The sequence below is a fragment of the Malaclemys terrapin genome, chromosome 1 (genome assembly GCF_027887155.1).
Source record: "Malaclemys terrapin pileata isolate rMalTer1 chromosome 1, rMalTer1.hap1, whole genome shotgun sequence".
In the NCBI taxonomy this organism is placed as follows: domain Eukaryota; kingdom Metazoa; phylum Chordata; order Testudines; family Emydidae; genus Malaclemys; species Malaclemys terrapin.
Genome location: NC_071505.1, coordinates 353,372,967 through 353,390,977, shown reverse-complemented (window position 1 = coordinate 353,390,977; position 18,011 = coordinate 353,372,967). Strand labels below are relative to the sequence as shown.

The following is an 18,011-nucleotide window of genomic DNA, read 5'->3' as shown; positions in this document are numbered from 1 at the left end:
TGGCTTTGAATAATTTTTATGGCTACTTTCTGAACCCATTCCAATTTTTCAACATCCTTTTTGCAAAGTAGACCCTGGGACTGGACACAGTTGGTTTCACCAATGTCATGTGCAGAGGTAAAATCCTTCTGCTGCTCCAACTCACCACTCCCCTCTTTATGCATCCAAGGATCACATCAGCCCTTCTGGCCACAGCATTGCACTGGGAGATTACGATGAGTTGGTTGTCCACAGTGGCCCCCAAAATCCTTTTCAGGGTCCCTGCATTCCACAATACAGTGCCCCAGTCTGTGATTCAGGCTGCATTCGCTGCTCTGAGAAGATAACTTTGCATTTGATTGTATTGAAATATTTTGTTTGCATGGGCCCAGCTCACCAAATGCTACAGAACAATCTGAATGCCTTCCCTTGCTGCCTCATTGTAAGCACTCTGGCTGTCTTTGGATTGACTGCAAATTTTATCTGAAGTAATTTTCTATTTACTTCGAGATCATTCATGAAAATATCGTATTGCATCGGGCCTAGAACTGATCCCTGCAGCACCCCTCTAGAAACAGCCCGATTTGCTGACAGTGGCCCATTGACAACAGCTTTCTGAGATCTGACAGTTTGCCAGTTATTAGTCCATTTTACATGTTTTGTCCTGATATCGTAGAATGTTCATTTTAATCTGAATGTTTCCCCCTACTAAATCAAATGCCTTTGAGAAATCAGAGTTTATTGCATCTGCTCAGTTCCCTTGATAAACTAAATGTGTACTCTCATTAAAGGATGGCAAGGCCAGTTTGCCATTAATTTTTTTGTTGACTGGCATTAATTTTATTCCTAGAGTTTTGTGTGGACAAATCACATACCATCTTTTCCACTATATCCAAACCTTGTCAAAGATTTTTTTTAAACTTTCTCTTTGTTTTGTTAACACTTTACATTTAACAAATTAATGTCCTGCATTTGCTTTTTTTGTTTGTTTGTTTTACTTCTGCTGCTGCCTGATTGTGTACATCTGGTTCTGAGGAGATGTGTGATTGATCAGTTCATAACTCTAAGGTTCTACGGTAGATGTTGTTTAACATCCTACTTGACAGCTAATATACAGGAAATTATTTCATCCCCATCTTATATGAGTAAATCATGCTGCTTCTTTCCAAATGGAGAACAAAACTATTACTTGAACACATCTACATTTTCTCCAACATTAATACTGTTATCCGAGTAATGAAAATGTCAGTTTTTCACTCTCATGAGAACAGCCCCCAGTAGTGCAGGTATTCTCGCACATGGACATTTTCTTTCCAACCAGGTATTTCTACTGTGACAATCATCCTAGACCCTGGGCACATACAGGAAGACAGAGGAACGTATGGTACATGCAGGAGATACCATTCTACTCCATGTCAGATTCCAACACAACTGACTATACCAACACCTCCACATTCATCCTGCTGGGCATTCCTGGCCTGGAGGTGGTCCATGTCTGGATCTCCATCCCCTTCTGTACCATGTACCTCATAGTCATCTTGGGGAACTTCACCATCCTTTTCATTGTGAAGATAGAGCTGAGCTTCCATGGCCCCATTTACTATTTCCTCTGCATGCTGGCTGTCAATGACCTGGTCATGTCCACGTCCATCCTGCCCAAAATGCTGGCAATCTTCTAGTTCAATTCCAGGGCGATCAATTTCAGTGCCTGTCTCACCCAGATGTACATCATCCACTGCTTCTCAGCAGTGGAGTCTGGGATCTTTGTGGCCATGGCCTTAAATCGCTACATGGCCATCTGTGATCCCCTGAGACATTCCACCATCCTGACAAATGCTGTCGTAGCCAAGATCGGCCTTGCGGTTTTGTTGCGCAGTGCCATTCTCATGCTGCCTCATCCGTTCCTGGCAAGGCAGTGGCCATATTGCAGAACCAACATCATTCCCCACTTGTACTGCCAGCATATAGCAGTGGTGAATTTGGCTTGTGCCGACATCCAGGTCAGTAGTTACTACAGCCTCTCTGTGGCACTTTCTGTGACCGGTCTCGATGTGTTTTTTATCACCATGTCCTATATTCAGATCCTCAGGGCCATTTTCAGCCTCCCGACAAAGGATGCCCACCTCAAGACTTTTCAGACCTGTGCCTCCCACCTCTGTGTCATTTTAGCATCTTACATCCCAGCTCTCTTCTCCTACGTCACACTTCGGTTTGGCCAAAATGTCGCCCTGCATTTCCATGTTCTTGTGGCCAACATGTACCTCCTGGTGCCCCCCATGCTAAACCCCATCATCTATGGGGTGAGAACCAAACAGATCTGGGACAGGCTGCTCCAGCTCTTTACTCATAAAGGGACCTAATTTTTTCTCCTGGTGCTCTGGCTCTCAGACTGAGCTCCGTGCAGAGCTGACTGGTGATGTGGTGCTGGGACCCCTTCCCTGAATCACTGACCGGCTAGTCAGAGAGACATTAAACCCTTTCCTGACCTTGCGTGCTTTGTCAGTGTGACAAACTGGGGAACTGGTCAATGTGGAAATCACTGGGTTCTAATTGCTTTTAACTGAACCCCAAAACCCTACCCCTTTACCACCTCTTGTGCCAAGGCAAGGCCCCTGTCCCACCTCTTCCCCCAAGGTCCTGTCCCTATTGCTTGCTCCTCTATTTCCCTCCCTCTGTCAGACACTGGATCATTTCTATCTCCCTCCCCCCCATCTCCAGCTGGAAGGGTTTCAGATTTTTTTAGGTGTGGCAACCTTAACTGTGATTCTAGGGGCTATTTAGGTGCTTGAAAACTCTAGTTTTCTAGCAGAAATTAGCTGAACAGGCAATATAACTAATTCCTGTATAAAAGAAAGAAAATTAAATAAATATTAGACCCACTCAGCTCTAATGCTAGCATGCTCTGACATCTTGTGGCAAGTCAGTTAAGGGATTCTTGTTAGTTTAATATTTAAATCTATATTCAAACTTCTTTACAAGCTCTGTGTAGAGAGAGACAGCATCAGGACCCCTGGGTTCTATCTTAGTGCTAGGAGGCATGTAGGGTGTACTAGGTTACAGCAAGAGGCAGACACAACTGGGGACTGTTTAGGAACATCAGAAGAGCCATAATGGGTAAGACCAATGGTCCATCTAGCTCAGTATCGTGTCTTCAGATAGTAGCCAGTGCCAGGTGCTTCCAAGGCAATGAACAGAACAGGCAATCATCAAGTGATTCCTGCCCGGTCTCCCATTTCCAGCTTCTGGCAAATGGAGGCTAGGGACACCATCCCTGCCCAACTTGGCTAATATGTGGATCTATCCTGCATGGAATTATTTAGTTCTTATTGGAACTCTATTATAGTTTTGGCCTTCACAACATCTCCTGGCAAAGAGTTTCGCAGGTTGACTGTGAATAAATACTTTCTTTTGTTTGTTTTAAATCTGCTGCCTATTAATTTCGTTGGCCAAACCCTAGTTCTTGTGCTATGTGAAAGAGTAAATAACATTTCTTTATTCAGCTTTTCCACACCATTCATGATTTTATAGACCTCTCTCATACCCCCCTTAGTGATCTCTCTTCCAAGCTGAAAAGTCCCAGTCTTATTAATCTCTCCTCATACGGAAGCTATTCCATACCCCTAAACATTTCTGTTGCCCTTCTCTGTATCTTTTCCAGTTCCAATATGTTGGGGTTTTTTTTAGAGAGATGGGGCGACCAGATCTCCATGCAGTATTCAAGATGTGAGTGTACCATGGTTTTATATACAGGGAAAATGATATTTGCTATCTTATTATCTATCCTTTTCTGTTACCTTTTTTGACTGTCACTGCACATTGAGTGGCTGTTTGCAGAGAACTATCCACATGACTCAAAAATCTCTTTCTTGAATCGTGACATCTAGTTTAGACCCCATCATTTTGTATGTATAGTTGTAATTATATATCATCATGCGCATTACTTTGCATTTATCAGCAATGAATTTCATCTGCTTTTGTTTCAGAGTAGCAGCCGTGTTAGTCTGTATCCGCAAAAAGAACAGGAATACTTGTGGCACCTTAGAGACTAACAAATTTATTAGAGCATAAGCTTTCGTGGACTACAGCCCACTTCTTCGGTTATGCATCTGAAGACGTGGGCTGTAGTCCACGAAAGCTTATGCTCTAATAAATTTGTTAGAACAGGAGTACTTGTGGCACCTTAGAGACTATCTGCCTTTGTGTTGCCTGGTCACCCATTTTTTGAAATCCCTTTACAACTCTTCACAGTCTGCTTTGGATTTAATTATTTTGAGTATTTTTTTATCATCTGTGAAATTTGCCACTTACCTGTTTACCTCTTTTTCCAGATCATCTATGAATATGTTGAATAGGACTGGTCCCAGGACAGATCCCTGTGGGGAATGACCATTTACTTACATCCATTCTCAGCATTTATTCCTATCTTTTAATGGGAGTGCCTGGCAATGTTTTCATGATTATCTAATGACTCTTAATTTAATTAATGACAAGTGTCATTGTTTACCTGCCCTTATTTACAAACAAACACACTGCCCCAAAGGCAGAAGTTGAAAGCAGCAGATAATTTATCACATATCACACTCAAACTGTGGAGTAGTAGGATTTTATGTTTATATTTTGTATCATTTAGAATGAAAGATAAAGAATAATAAAAGAATAATGTAGCATGTATTAAATGTATTGATGTATAATTTGACCATATCCTGCCAGCCACCCTTTTTGAATAGCAGAAAGAAATGGCTTAATGAGCCATTTGGTAAAGATGCATCAGTCAGAATCTGTGTCTGGGTTGATTTCAAGGCAGTAACAGACCTTTGACGGTCATCATTTTGTTGTAGGTTTAGCATTCTAAAATAAGTAAAAGAATGCCATGATTGTTTTCTTTTGCATTGCAACGTGATGTTCCTGTTCAAAATGTTCTGTGTAAATTAATTCTGGTTTCTGTGTGAATGAGGAATGTGTGTGTTAAGAGATAAGTGTGAAGGCCGTTGCTGAACCAGATGTTGTAGGGAGGAGCTGGAGACAGACACAAGGGCACCAAGAGGCTGCAACATGCCCCTATTGAAATGTCAGAGGAGGGAAGATTGACGACTCTAAAGATGATTCAGGCACCTATCAATGAGGACAAGATAGCTGTGATCAAAACCAGCATGGGATAACTCCCTGAGAAACTTAATGAAAGAACAAGATAAAGGATGAGAAGGACAATTTAAGAAAACAAACACTCGTCAAATGGTGATTGATTACAGCATGACGATGCAAAACTCATTGGTCCCAATGAAGGAAGATTGCTATATTAACAGGGTGCCTTGCCATGAAACTTTGGGTTCGTCCTGCACTTCCCCTGAGCATCATGTCGCGAATGACAGAACTCGGCTCCTACCTACCCATGGTCTAGCTGGCCACTAGATTGTTCCAGACTCTTGACTGGTAGCAGTACATAGACTGGCAGGACAGTGTGTGTGTGCGTGTGTGTGATTGAATGCACAGGATAATTGATGTATTTTCAATAAATGCAGTGTATTGCCTTTTTCCCTGAAAAAGATCCTGTGTGCTTCTTATAAGCATAACAACTGTATTGCAGTTAAGAGTTCTCTCTGGGGCTAGGGTGTGCTCTGTGCACAAACCTCAGGTAGAAAACTTAGGAGGGGTTAACCCCCCCATCCCCTCTAAATGGCACTCTGCCCAGCTGGCCTCCCTGAGCTCCAAGGCTGAGACGGGAGCTGCTCCAGCCTGATAAGGAGCCTGCCTGAAGGTAGGAGGTGGCCCCGGCTAATCAGAGGCTGCCATTTGTTTATGACCCGACTACTCCCTCTGCCCTGCAGTAACTGGACACTGCCAGGTCCCCCTTTTGAACTGGATTTTCTGGTTGACAGCCCTAATTGGCACCTAGATACAGAAGCCAAAAAGCAGACTGTCCAGGTAAAACCCAGATGGGTGGAAACCCCATTATCTCTCATTCGATTGAATGAACCATCTGTAGCCTTATGTCTTTGGGCTGCCTTTTCCTGTACTCTTTGTTCAGGTCCCTTGTACTTAGCAGAAGGAGGCTGGGGCAGAGGCATCTGTCAATAAATAGTTTGTTCATCTTCTCTGCAGAGGGGTGGACATGGAAGGAATGGAACCCAGAAGAGGGAATAGAGAGGGTAGGCATTGTAAGAGCGCTGGGAGCTATGCCAGCAGCACTTTACTGTTGGCAGTGTAGATTAGCTCTAAGCTTCTAAGGCCTATTGTGTTTCTTAATGGGCCATTACCTTAAATACATTTGAAATATTGGTATATAGTTAATATTCATAAGTTTAGGTACAAAATGACATATGCACACAAATAGGGTAGTCATATTCAGCAAGTCATAACTTTTGCAATGATACCTGGCATGATCATAATCCTATCACCATGGTAAATATGGGGGCAGGGTGCTGCTTTGGAGCACAGAATCATAGGACTGGAAGGGACCTCAAGAGGTCATCAAGTCCAGTCCCCTGAACTCATGGCAGGACCAGCACCATCTTCTAGACCATCCCTGACAGGTGTTTGTCTAACCTGCTATTAAAAACATCCAACGATTCTACAACCTCCCTAGGCAATTTATTCCAGTGCTTAACCTTCCAGCCTGACTGTGAACCACTAATAACTACTCTCTGGGAGCAGTTATCCAACCAGTTATTCACCCACCATATATTAGCTCCGTCTAGGTTGTATTTCCCTAGTTTGTTAATGTGAAGGTCATGCAAGACTGTATCAAAAGCCTTACTAAAGTCTAGATATACCACATCTACAACCTTCCCCCAACCACAAGGCTTGTTATGCTGTCAAAGAAAACTATCAGGTTGGTTTGACCTTATTTGTTCTTGACAAATCGATGCTAACTATTACTTATCACCATATTATCTTCTAGATCTTTTCCAATTGATTCTTTTATTATCTGCTCCATTATCTTACCTGGTACAGAAGTTAAGCTGACTGGTCCATCATTGCCTGGGTTGCCTTTATTTCCCTTTTTATACATGGGCACTATATGTGCTTTTTTCCAGTCTTCTGGAATCTCCCCCATCTTCCATGCCTTTTCAAAGATAATAGCTAATGGCTCACATATCTCCTTAGTCAGTTCCTTGAGTATTCTAGGATGCATTTAATCAGGCCCTGGTGACTTGAAGACATTTGTCAAAGTAATTTTTAAATGGTTCTTTCCCTATTTTAGCATTTGGACCTACCCTATTTTCACTGGCATTCACTATGTTAGCCATCCAAACACTATCTACCTTCTTGATGAAAAAATGAAGTCATTAAACACCTCTGCCATTTCCACATTTTCTGTTATTGTTTTTCCCTCTTCATTTAGTAATGGGCTGTGATAGGTGAGGAGGGTAGCACCCTTGTGTAACTGCCCAATCATTCAGTTAGCTATAGAATCCTCCTTAGCAGCTGTATCCAAATTGCCTTACCTGTAAAGGATTAAGAGGTAAGCTTAAAATGATTTGGCACCTGACCAGGGGAACCAATAGGGTAGCTGTACCCTTTCAAATTGGGAAAAAATGTCTGTGTGTGTGTGTCTTTGTTCTCTGGTCTGGAGAGACAAGGCAGCAACAGTCTGTAAGGTTTGAGCCAGGTATGGGAAATCATCAGCATCATGCCTAGAAACTACTCATTTGGAACCCCAGATATGTAAGTAGCATAGGTAATGTTAGATAGACACAATTAGGGATCTTTTTTGTTTGTTTTGGTTTGTGGATGTCTCTGTGCTAACCCCAGGTACTTTTGTTTTGTTTTGCTTGGTAATCTTTAAGCTGGACCCCAAAAAGCTATTCTTGGTGCTTAATTCCTGCAGTTGCTCTTTAAAATCTAGCAACAGCCTGAGTTCCAGATGTATTTTCTTTCCTCTTCTTTTTTTAAAAAATTACCTTTTTTAAAGAACCTGATTGGATTTCTGTGTCTTAAGATGTTTGAGCACATGTTTCTTAGTTAGCTGGTAGCAAGAGCGGATTTCTTTTCCTTTCTCAGCTCTTCCCCAGAGGGGGGTGAAAGGGCTTGAGGATACCCCACAGGAAGTAATTCCCAAGTTCTTCATTTTGATTTTTCAGTTTGCTATGTTTCTCTTTACCACTAGGTGGCTCTTCGCCTCCCATGCCCCGCCTTTCCCCACCTGTCCTCACTTTGACTCCCTCTCTGTGTTAAAAGTTAAGTTACAATTTTTACAGACACCTTCAAAAGATGAAGCAATCGAAAACAGAACAAAACAAGAAACAAAGAGAAAACAAAGTAACAACTTTACTTTATACAAATCCAGTAAATTAATTACTTTAACCCTTCAGGAATGAAACAGCTGGAATTATTCCTAACTTTCTTGAAGATATGGTTGCCAAGCAAAAGAAATGCACACACTGCTTCTAATCCTAACCACTAGCTAATATTTAGAACATGGGCTTTCCTTATTTCCAGGTAGCAGAGTTTTAAAATAAAGTTGAATATAAAGTAATGCAAAATTCTTTGTTACTAAATGTATACACCACATTTGGCAAATATTAATATGATTTTATCAGTTTTTATTAAAAGTTTTACATAAGGTAATAACTTGTTTACATGTTTATCCTTTTTATTTTTTATTTTTGTTTGCCTTATTTTGTACAATTATAAATAGAATTCTGGCACAATTTGTTTTTAATTGTAAGTTTGTCCTGTATGTCATGTGTGTTGTCCTGTGTTGTATTTTGTGTGACACATGACTAGTTTTTATTATTTTTATTTTGTTCCAACAAAATTAAAGTTTATACCCTTTGAAAAATATACATATATGTAGTACCACACAATTTTAATTTCATGGTTGGGGTATAATAATAGTATTAATAATACATTTTTGTTGTTTGTGTGTGCAGTTAGGGTTATTGGCGATGTAGTGGCATCTTACACATGGGTTGTGTTCCTGGGTAACACTACTCAAATGGATAAGGCCAGATAGTTGTGTCGGTTGCCCATCAAGAAAACTTAGCTCTCACGATGGGACATAGAAGAAACACACCTCTGTAAAAAAGCACATAAGGACATGTGATATGCTCATGTTACCCTGGACTCTCTCTTGGGCCAGTAATTTACCAGGCACCTGGGCTGTGGGCTTTGTTTGGGACAGTAAAATTCCATGCAGAGGGCAGAGGATATGAAACGACCCCTGAGACATCCCCACCTTGTCTTCATTTCCTGCTTCACTTCTCTGATCTGGATTTCTATCAAGGAAGCTCTCAAATAAGAGACCTCAGGAGGACTGATGACCCCCACGCTCTTTGGATGACTCCAGAGAAACTTTTGGAAGCTAGTAGTTTATTCCATCACAGCTAACTGAAAAATTCACTTGGATATATCTGATATATTAACCATAAGAACATCAGAACAGCCATACTGGTTCTGACCAAAGGTCCATCTAGCCTAGTATCCTGACTTCCAACAGTGCCCAGTGCTCCAGAGGGAATGATCAGAACAGGTAATCATCAAGTGATCCATCCCCTTTCACCCATTCCCAGCTTCTGGCAAACAGAGGCAAGAGACACAATCCCTGCCCATCCTGGCTAATAGCCATTGATGGATCTATCCTCCATGAATTTAACTAGCTCTTTTTTGAACCCTGTTATGGTCTTGGCCTTCACAACATCTTCTGGCAAGGAGTTCCACAGGTTGACTGTGTGCTGTGTGAAGAAATACCTCCTTTTATTTGTTTTAAACCTGCTTCCTATTAATTTCATTCGGTGACCCCTAGTTCTTGTGTTATGAGAAGTAGTAAACAACACTTCTTTATCTACTTTCTCTACACCAGTCATGATTTTATAGACCTCAATCATATCTCCCCTTAGCCATCTCTTTTCCAAGCTGAAAAGTCACAATCTTATTAATCTCTTCTGATATGGAAGTCGTTCCATACTCCTAATTATTTTCGTTTCCCTTTTTGCGAACCTCTTCCAATTCCAATATATCTTTTTTGAGATGGGGCGACCACATCTGCACACGGTATTCAAGATGTGGTTGTACCATAGATTTATATAGAGGCAATATGATAATTTCTGTCCTATTATCTATCTCTTTCTTAATTATTCCCAGCATTCTGTTTGCTTTTTTAACTGCCACTGCACATTGAATGGATGTTTTCAGAGAATTATCTACAATGACTCCAAGATCTCTTTCTTGAATGGTAACAGCTAATTTAGACCACATCATTGTATATGTATAGTTGGGATTCTGCTTTCCAATGTGTATTACTTTGCATTTATCAACATTAAATATCCTCCACTCATTTGGTACAGAAGCTGACTTAAATGATAGGTTACTGACTACAGTTAGTAGTTCTGCAATTTCACATTCCTTCAGAAGTCTTATGTGAATACCATCTCGTCCTGGTGACTTATTGCTATTTAATTTATCAATTTGTTCCGAAACCTCCCCTAATGATACCTCAATCTGGGACAGTTCCTCAGATCTGTCACCTACAAAGAATGGCTCCGGTTTGGGAATCTCCCTCACATCCTCAGCCATGAAGACCAATGCAAAGAATTAATTTAGTTTCTCTGCAATGGCCTTATTGTCTTTGAGTGCTCCTTTAGTAACTTGATCGTCCAGTGGCCCCACTGATTGTTTAGCAGGCTTCCTGCTTCTGATGTACTGAAAGAAATTTTGCAATTACTTTTGAGTCTTTTGCTAACTGTTCCTCAAATTCTTTTTTGGCCTTCCTAATTGTATTTTTAAATTCATTTGCCATTTAAATCTCTTCTGCTTTTCTTTTATTATTAACTCTTTAGTTTTTAGTTACTAACGGATTGGCAGCAGCGTGATCCTTGGGTAAGATCTGAGTTATATACTGGCCTGGCTATGTGGCTGAGCTCTTGAGATGAGAAAGATCCTATATGTGGTGAAATTTGTTTTCACTGTCCTCTCGTCCTGGAGTCCCGTGTCCGGATGGTGATCCAGGGGTTGTGTGCCTAATGAGATGTCACTTTTTTTGCTTCCAGTTAAGCAGTGTGGTGACACCGAAGTTTAAGTTTGTTACTGGTTTGGTACAATCTAACGGGGGTGAGTCTGCCCTATTTCTCAGCAATTTGTCCCAAATTTGTCATCCTCAGCTGTGTTCCACTGAAGCATGGTGACACATGGATACCAATGACAAGTTCTTCACAAACTCCCAGTAGATATCCCCCTTTAAAAGATCGGGAAACTGAGGCAGCAGGAAGGATTTAGTCTCTCTCAGATCTGGCTTGTACAGTCCACGCAGGAGCAAAGAGACCTGGTGCTGTCACTCCATTGGTTTATCTATTTCAGGGGATTTCCCCTGATCCCAGTGGGGCTGCACCCATTCACACCAGCTGAGGATTTGGAACGAAGCCATTTAACTAGAGAGAAAGTATCAGCAGAGACCAGTGAGCTGGGAGTGAAGAGTCCCAGCTCTGCCAGGGATTCGTAGGGTGACGTTGGGCACAGCCTCTCCATGCATTAAATGGAGATTATTTTTTATTATGTGTAATATACTGCTACTAAAAGGCCCTAATCAGGGCCTACAAGTCACACCTTGCACTGATTTGGTTCCTAAAAGCACATTCTTGAGCCTCTATCACTGTGTACAGTTCTAGGCAGTGTTTGGTCCCTGGCAAACAAGAATGACAAAGCTGAAGTGTGAGCTGTGTGGCTGTACTTTGTAACTGTTTCTTTAATAAATTCCTCCTGTTTAAGGAGGACGGCAACTCCACTGATCACAACACAAAAATAGCCTCACTGCATCTAATACAACTTAGCGGAGCAATGCCCGTTCATGGCTATAAAAATGGTGCGGGCGGGGTCAAGACTTCCAGTACCCATTCTCACCTCTGCCATTGACTCATTGTGTTGCCCTGGGCTAATCACTTTACTGCTGCTTGGCTCAGTCCCTCCATGACATAGTGATAATGTTACCTAGCAGCGTAGGTAAAGAGCTTCTAGATCATAGAATCATAGAATATCAGGGTTGGAAGGGACCTCAGGAGGTCATCTAGTCCAACCCCCTGCTCAAAGCACAACCAATCCCCAACTAAATCATCCCAGCCAGGAGTTTGTCAAGCCTGACCTTTAAAACCTCTAAGGAAGGAGAGTCCACCACCTCCCTAGGTAACACATTCCAGTGCTTCACCACCCTCCTAGTGAAAAAGTTTTTCCTAATATCCAACCTAAACCTCCCCAACTGCAACTTGAGACCATTGCTCCTTGTACTGTCATCAGGTACCACGGAGAACAGTCTAGATCCATCCTCTTTGGAACCCCCTTTCAGGTAGTTGAAAGCAGCTATCAAATCCCCCCTCATTCTTTTCTTCTGCAGACTAAACAATCCCAGTTCCCTCAGTCTGTCCTCATAAGTCATGTGCTCCAGCCCCCTAAACATTTTTGTTGCCCTCCTCTGGACTCTTTCCAATTTTTCCACATCCTTCTTGTAGTGTGGGGCCCAAAACTGGACACAGTATTCCAGATATAGTGACAAAAAGCATCATGCAGAGCGTATGTAAGACTCAGCTTCACTGTTCAAATTCAGCCCCTGGGCAATGAGGTGCTATTTACGTGTGTAAATATCGAATGAATAGAAGCTGCGCTGTTTGTCTCCCTCCCTGTGAGATACCGAAGCCACCCCGGCCTCTGCCCAGCATCTCACCTTCCCAGCTAATGCTGGGGTTTATCCTTCTGCCTTGGTGGAAGAGGAGGAGTAAATAGCCGGAGCAGACTGTTCCGGATCTGTTTGGTCCTCACCCCATAGATGATGGGGTTCAGCATGGGAGGCACCAGGAGATACACGTTGGCCATGAGAACATGGAAATGCAGGGCCACATTCTGGCCAAACCGGTGTGTGAGGAAGGAGAAGAGAGATGGGATGTAAGAGGCTGAAATGACACACAGGTGGGAGCTGCATGTCCGAAAAGTCTTGAGCCGGGCGTGCTTTGTTGGTAGCCTGAATATGGCCCTCAGGATCTGAATATAGGACATAGTGATAAAAAACAAATCCAGACTGGCCACATTGAATGCCACAAAGAGGCCATAGTAACTACTGATGCGGATGTCAGCACAGGCCAGTTTCACCACAGCCATGTGTTCGCAGTATGAGTGCGCGATGATGTTGGTTCTGCAATATGGCAATTGCCTTGCCAGGAAGGGTTTGGGGACTATGAGTATTGCCCCGCGCAGCACCACAACTATGCTGATCTTGGCTATGACACGGTTTGTCAGGGTGGAGGAATGTCTCAGGGGATCACAGATGGCCACGTAGCGATCAAAAGCCATGGCCACAAAGATCCCAGATTCTACCACTGTAAAGCAGTGAATGAAGTACATCTGTGTGAGACAGGCACTGAAATTTATCTCCCTGGAATTGAACCAGAAGATTGCCAGCATTTTCGGGAGGATGGATGTGGACAGGACCAGGTCGGTGACGGCCAGCATGCAGAGGAAATAGTACATGGGCCCATGGAGGCTCGGCTCTATCTTTACGATGAACAGGATGGTGAAGTTCCCCAAGATGGCTATGGTGTACATGGTGAAGAAGGGGATGGAGATCCAGACATGGGCTGCCTCTAGGCCAGGAATGCCCAGCAGGATGAAGTTGGAGGGGTTGGTGTAGTCAGTTGTGTTGGAATCTGACATGGAATACGGGAGAATTGTCCAACTCTGAGGCAGAAAGTTGTCTCATGAATGCACCACACGTTGCCCTGACTTCCTGTATGTGCCCAGATTCTGGCATGATGGTCGCGTTATTCATGCCTGGATAGAGAGACAATGTTAGTACGGGATACTGAGTGCGCTACTGGAAGCTGTTCCCTTGGGTGAAGCCGCTTGCTTACTCTGCGTACACTGAAAAGTGAAGTTTGAATTATTCAGATAAACAAATCATGAACAACTGACACTACTAAGGCCAATTCCACATGTTATGGTGCTTCGTGCATCAATAATTCCTACACATCGTGGTGTGGAAAACCTTGAAAGGCACCAGCAGGAAACACGAGTGTGGATACTGGTTAACCCTTATTGTTCCTTAATACAATGAAACTCAGACTAGAGAGTCCATACTGAAAGGAGTTCCCCATTCACCCAGTTGCTCAAAATCTGACAGTAGTGAAAAAAAGAAATCTTTGCCAGGACATTGGCTAAGGGGAAACATCCCAAATAGAACACACCTTAGGGAAAAGAGCTGGGCATAATTGATAGCAGCTCCATGGAAACAGCTGCTCATTCACAGCGTGGCCAAAGCAAAGGCAATGTTTGGTTGCCTAAGTAATGGGATGGAGAATAACCTGCTCTGGATATGCACTCAGTTTGGCCACCCAGTCTCTATAATGGATATAGCAGATGGAGAGGGGGTTTCTGAGACAGTCTATGAGAATAGGGGAAGCTGCCACATGCATATAGACTGTAGAGTCTGGGCCTATTTAGTTTAGAGAAGAGACAATGAAGTATGATAAAGGAGAACAAAATAACAGAATGGAACTGATTACATTCAAGTTGAGAAACAGAGACCAGTTCCCAACCAGTAACATCTATAGACACTTAGTGCTTCAAAGGGGCTAATTCCCCAAAGCTGAGGCAAATTATCAGCAAAATGATTGGGAGGAAAAATCAGTAGTTATTTAAGAAGAGTTTGTTTAATAATTCCAGAGACAAGAAAGTGGATAATTTTTGCTAAAAACCCAATTGTGTGGCCAACTGAAGGCAGCCATTAGATAGGAAAAAGCATATATAAGAAAGAGGGAAAAGGAGAAACATATGACAAGTAATACAAATCAGAAAATATGAAAACTGAAAAGGAAAGTTAAAGACATCTGTGAAAAATGTACGCTTCTCAGGCCTAAGGATCATAAAAAGGAAGCTAGTAAGTATATTAAGAACAAAAGAAATTCTAGAAAAGTTTTGGGCCAATTCCAAGAGGGAGAAAGAGAACTTGTTAATGTTGCAGTAAAAGGAGATGCGTTTGTGATGGGTTCGGTCAGAGAAGCCCCCTTGGCACTGTCACCTGACGTACTGAGACTACCTCTGAGGATTTCAGTGGTTTCAAGTAATAACAGACAGAACAAAGTAAGTTACACGCAAGTCTAAGCCTAATACACTAGGAAAGTGAGTACAGATGAAATCTCACCCTCAGAGATGTTCCAATAAGCTTCTTTCACAGACTGGACTCCTTCCGAGACTAGGTCCAATCCTTTTCAGACCAACGTTGTAGTTTATGGCCGGGGTCCAGCAATCATTCATACCCCCATAGTTACTGTCCTTTGTTCCAGTTTCTTTCAGGCATCTCTTTGGGGTGGAGAGGCAATCTCTTGAGCGAGCTGAAGACAAAATGGAGAGGCTTCCAGGGCCTTTTATATTCTCTCTCTTGTGGGCAGAAACCCCTTTGTTCTTCTGTGCAAAGTCACAGCAACAAAATGGAGTTTGTAGCCACCTGGGCAAGTCACATGTCCATGATTGATTCAGCTTTTTGCAGGCCGATGCCATTGTTTACATGTTAGTCTGAACATTCCCAGGAAAGCTCAGATGTGGATTGGTGTCTCCCAAAGTCCATTGTTAGTTAAGTGCTCCCAATGACTTGAATAATACCTTCATGACATGTTGGCCAAACCTTTCTTATGTGTTTCCTACCGCAAACACTTTAAATACAAGCATAGAGCCCACACTTATAACTTCAGATATAAAAACGATACATGCATACAAATAGGATGAATATATTCAGTAGATCATAACCTTTGCAAAGCTATGTTACATGGCATATCTAGCATAAAGCCTATTCCAGTTATGTCAGATTTACACTCATAAGCATATTTCCATAAACATATAGAGTGAAACATCACAGCCTCCTCCTGAGCTTACTACGAGAGACTTGGACACTGTCCACGGCGGAGGAAGTACATGTAAAGTCCCTGTTTGTGTCTGGTCACTCCCCCTTTCAGTACCTTTAAATCTTATGATGTCATTCATAGGTGTCCTAACAAGGTGTGGGGATCCTGGTCCCTGGGTGCCTGAAAACATGTTGGGGTGCAGTATTGCTAACAGAATGCAGACAGCAATATCTGTTCAGGAGTAGGTGTCTTGGCATTTAGCCACCAATGCCATGAGGCCTGTGCCTTAGTTTCCCCTTCCACACAGCAGCGTAGGCCTGTGATGCTTTTGCTGCTCAGCCAAGCTACCAGCCTGTTTACAGGTATAGGCTGAAAAGCAGCATGCTCGTGGGACTGTTTTGTCACCATCCCTAGCATGAACAAATATTTTTTCCACAAATTAGGTATGTTACATACACCTCTACCTCGATATAACGCTGTCCTCGGGAGCCAAAAATCTTACCGCAGTATAGGTGAAACTGTGTTATATTGAACTTGCTTTGATCCGCCTGAGTGCGCCCCCCCACTTCCCCCGGAGCACTGCTTTACCGTGTTATATCAGAATTCGTGTTATATAGGGTCGTGTTATATTGGGGAAGAGGTGTAACTTTAAAAGGGATTACCATTAGTATTAACAACTTTGTCTTGACCCCTAGATAAAGTACCAAGAAGCACAAGATTAACAGCCAACTTGTGACGGACAGACTTTTTTCACCCAGCCTGGCTTGCCCAGTGTTCACTGCATTTCCCAGTCCCTTTGTGTACCATGGTAGGTGCTCAGATACAGATTGTTCGGCCATTTGGTGAAGGCTCTCAATTCACGCATGTGGTTTAGGCTTTGGCAAGGAAAGGGTGAACTACAACCATGGCTGCCCTTGCCCCCTACCTCTGGAATCTCTTTGTGTTGGGCCCCACCCCCTTGTGAAGCTTCCCAAATGCAAAGTTTTCCTTCTTCCAGCCTTGAGGAGACAGTGTGATCTCCCACAAGGGTAGCAGGAACAACATTATTTAATGGGGTGCTTTGGATTGGTAGGATCCCCTTGTTCACCCCACTCTCTGTTCCCAAAAGGGCAGCTGGGGGGGGTCGCTCCCTCCAGGAGATCTGACCCCCAGTTTTCCCTTAAACCCTGATCCACTGGAGTGGGGTCTGGCATTTCAGATGCAGATTTTTCACCCTCCTCCTGGGGAAAAGCCTCCCTATGAATGGTGGGCAGACTCTCTACCCCCACCTCCCCACCTTCCATCTGGACGTCCCTCTCTGCGTTCCCCTCTGAGGCAGACACTCCTGTGTCCCCTAAAAGGGAGGTTGACCTTGATTCAGCTGTGGGCTCACAGCGACCAGCTATGACAGAACCTTCACTGGCCATCTAAATCCCGCCCCTTTCACTCAGATTGGGCTTGCTTCCAGTTACAGAGCCCTTGGGGTCTGTTCCCACCGCAGTGGTCATCAGCTTCCATCTTTGCGATACATGTCTCTGTGCACCCCAAGGCAGGACCTGTCCCCTGCTGACCTGAAACTTCCTGGCAGTCATCAGCAGGGAATCTGGATTGATGTCTGGCCCCTCTCAGTCCTCAGTCCGGGGAGATGATCACAGGACAGTAGCTGGCTCTATCCTGCCCTTCCCATAGGGACTTACCTTGAGCCCTGGGGCTACAGGAACTAGTTACGACCATCCCTGCCCCCAAGCTGCATCTTCACTGCTACAGAGAAATTAAAGAGAGACTCTCCTATTCCCCCAGCAGCACTTGTGACTTTAACCTCCCCTCTGGGACTTTCAGCCCAAGATCCCTTCTTGCTGCTAACAAATCCTGGGACAGATTCTGCCACATCAAAGAAATCATTCCCCAGTAGAAACGGTGCAAAACTGTGTGCCACTACCACAACAGTCAGTTCAGCCTGCAAATCACCAGTTTCCATGTGTACCTTAGCTAAACGTGCAAGGACTTGGTAACCTCCCACCAATTCTAATTCTGCCATTTTCCCTGATAACAAATCCTTCTCCTGGATCAGGTCCCTCCTGACCACAGAAATTTCTGCACCAGAGTCTCTCCATCCTTGGAGTACTTTGATATTAAGTTTAACAGCATGCATATGCTCACTGCTTGGTTGGGGAGAAGCAACCTTTACAAATCATGTGTGGAAAGAGACATTAGCCTGGGATATCCCTGTGTTCTGAG

The 18,011-nt window shown here is 43.3% G+C and overlaps 1 protein-coding gene and 1 pseudogene across 1 annotated transcript; one reads left to right on the top strand and one right to left on the bottom strand.

Annotated features, from left to right (window-relative positions):
• The first annotated feature begins 1,391 nt into the window (after window positions 1-1,391).
• LOC128830302 (olfactory receptor 52R1-like) lies at window positions 1,392-2,339 on the top strand (annotated as a pseudogene).
• Window positions 2,340-12,636: 10,297 nt separating this feature from the next.
• Window positions 12,637-13,611, bottom strand: LOC128847808 (olfactory receptor 52M1-like). Its single transcript, XM_054047557.1, has one exon. The coding sequence runs from the start codon at window positions 13,609-13,611 to the stop codon at window positions 12,637-12,639; it is 975 nt and encodes a 324-aa protein (XP_053903532.1).
• Window positions 13,612-18,011: the final 4,400 nt, after the last annotated feature.

Bases quoted from the DNA above. Each gene is read 5' to 3' on its own strand.
- LOC128847808 (XM_054047557.1), bottom strand. From the start codon at position 13,611: ATGTCAGATTCCAACACAACTGACTACACCAACCCCTCCAACTTCATC.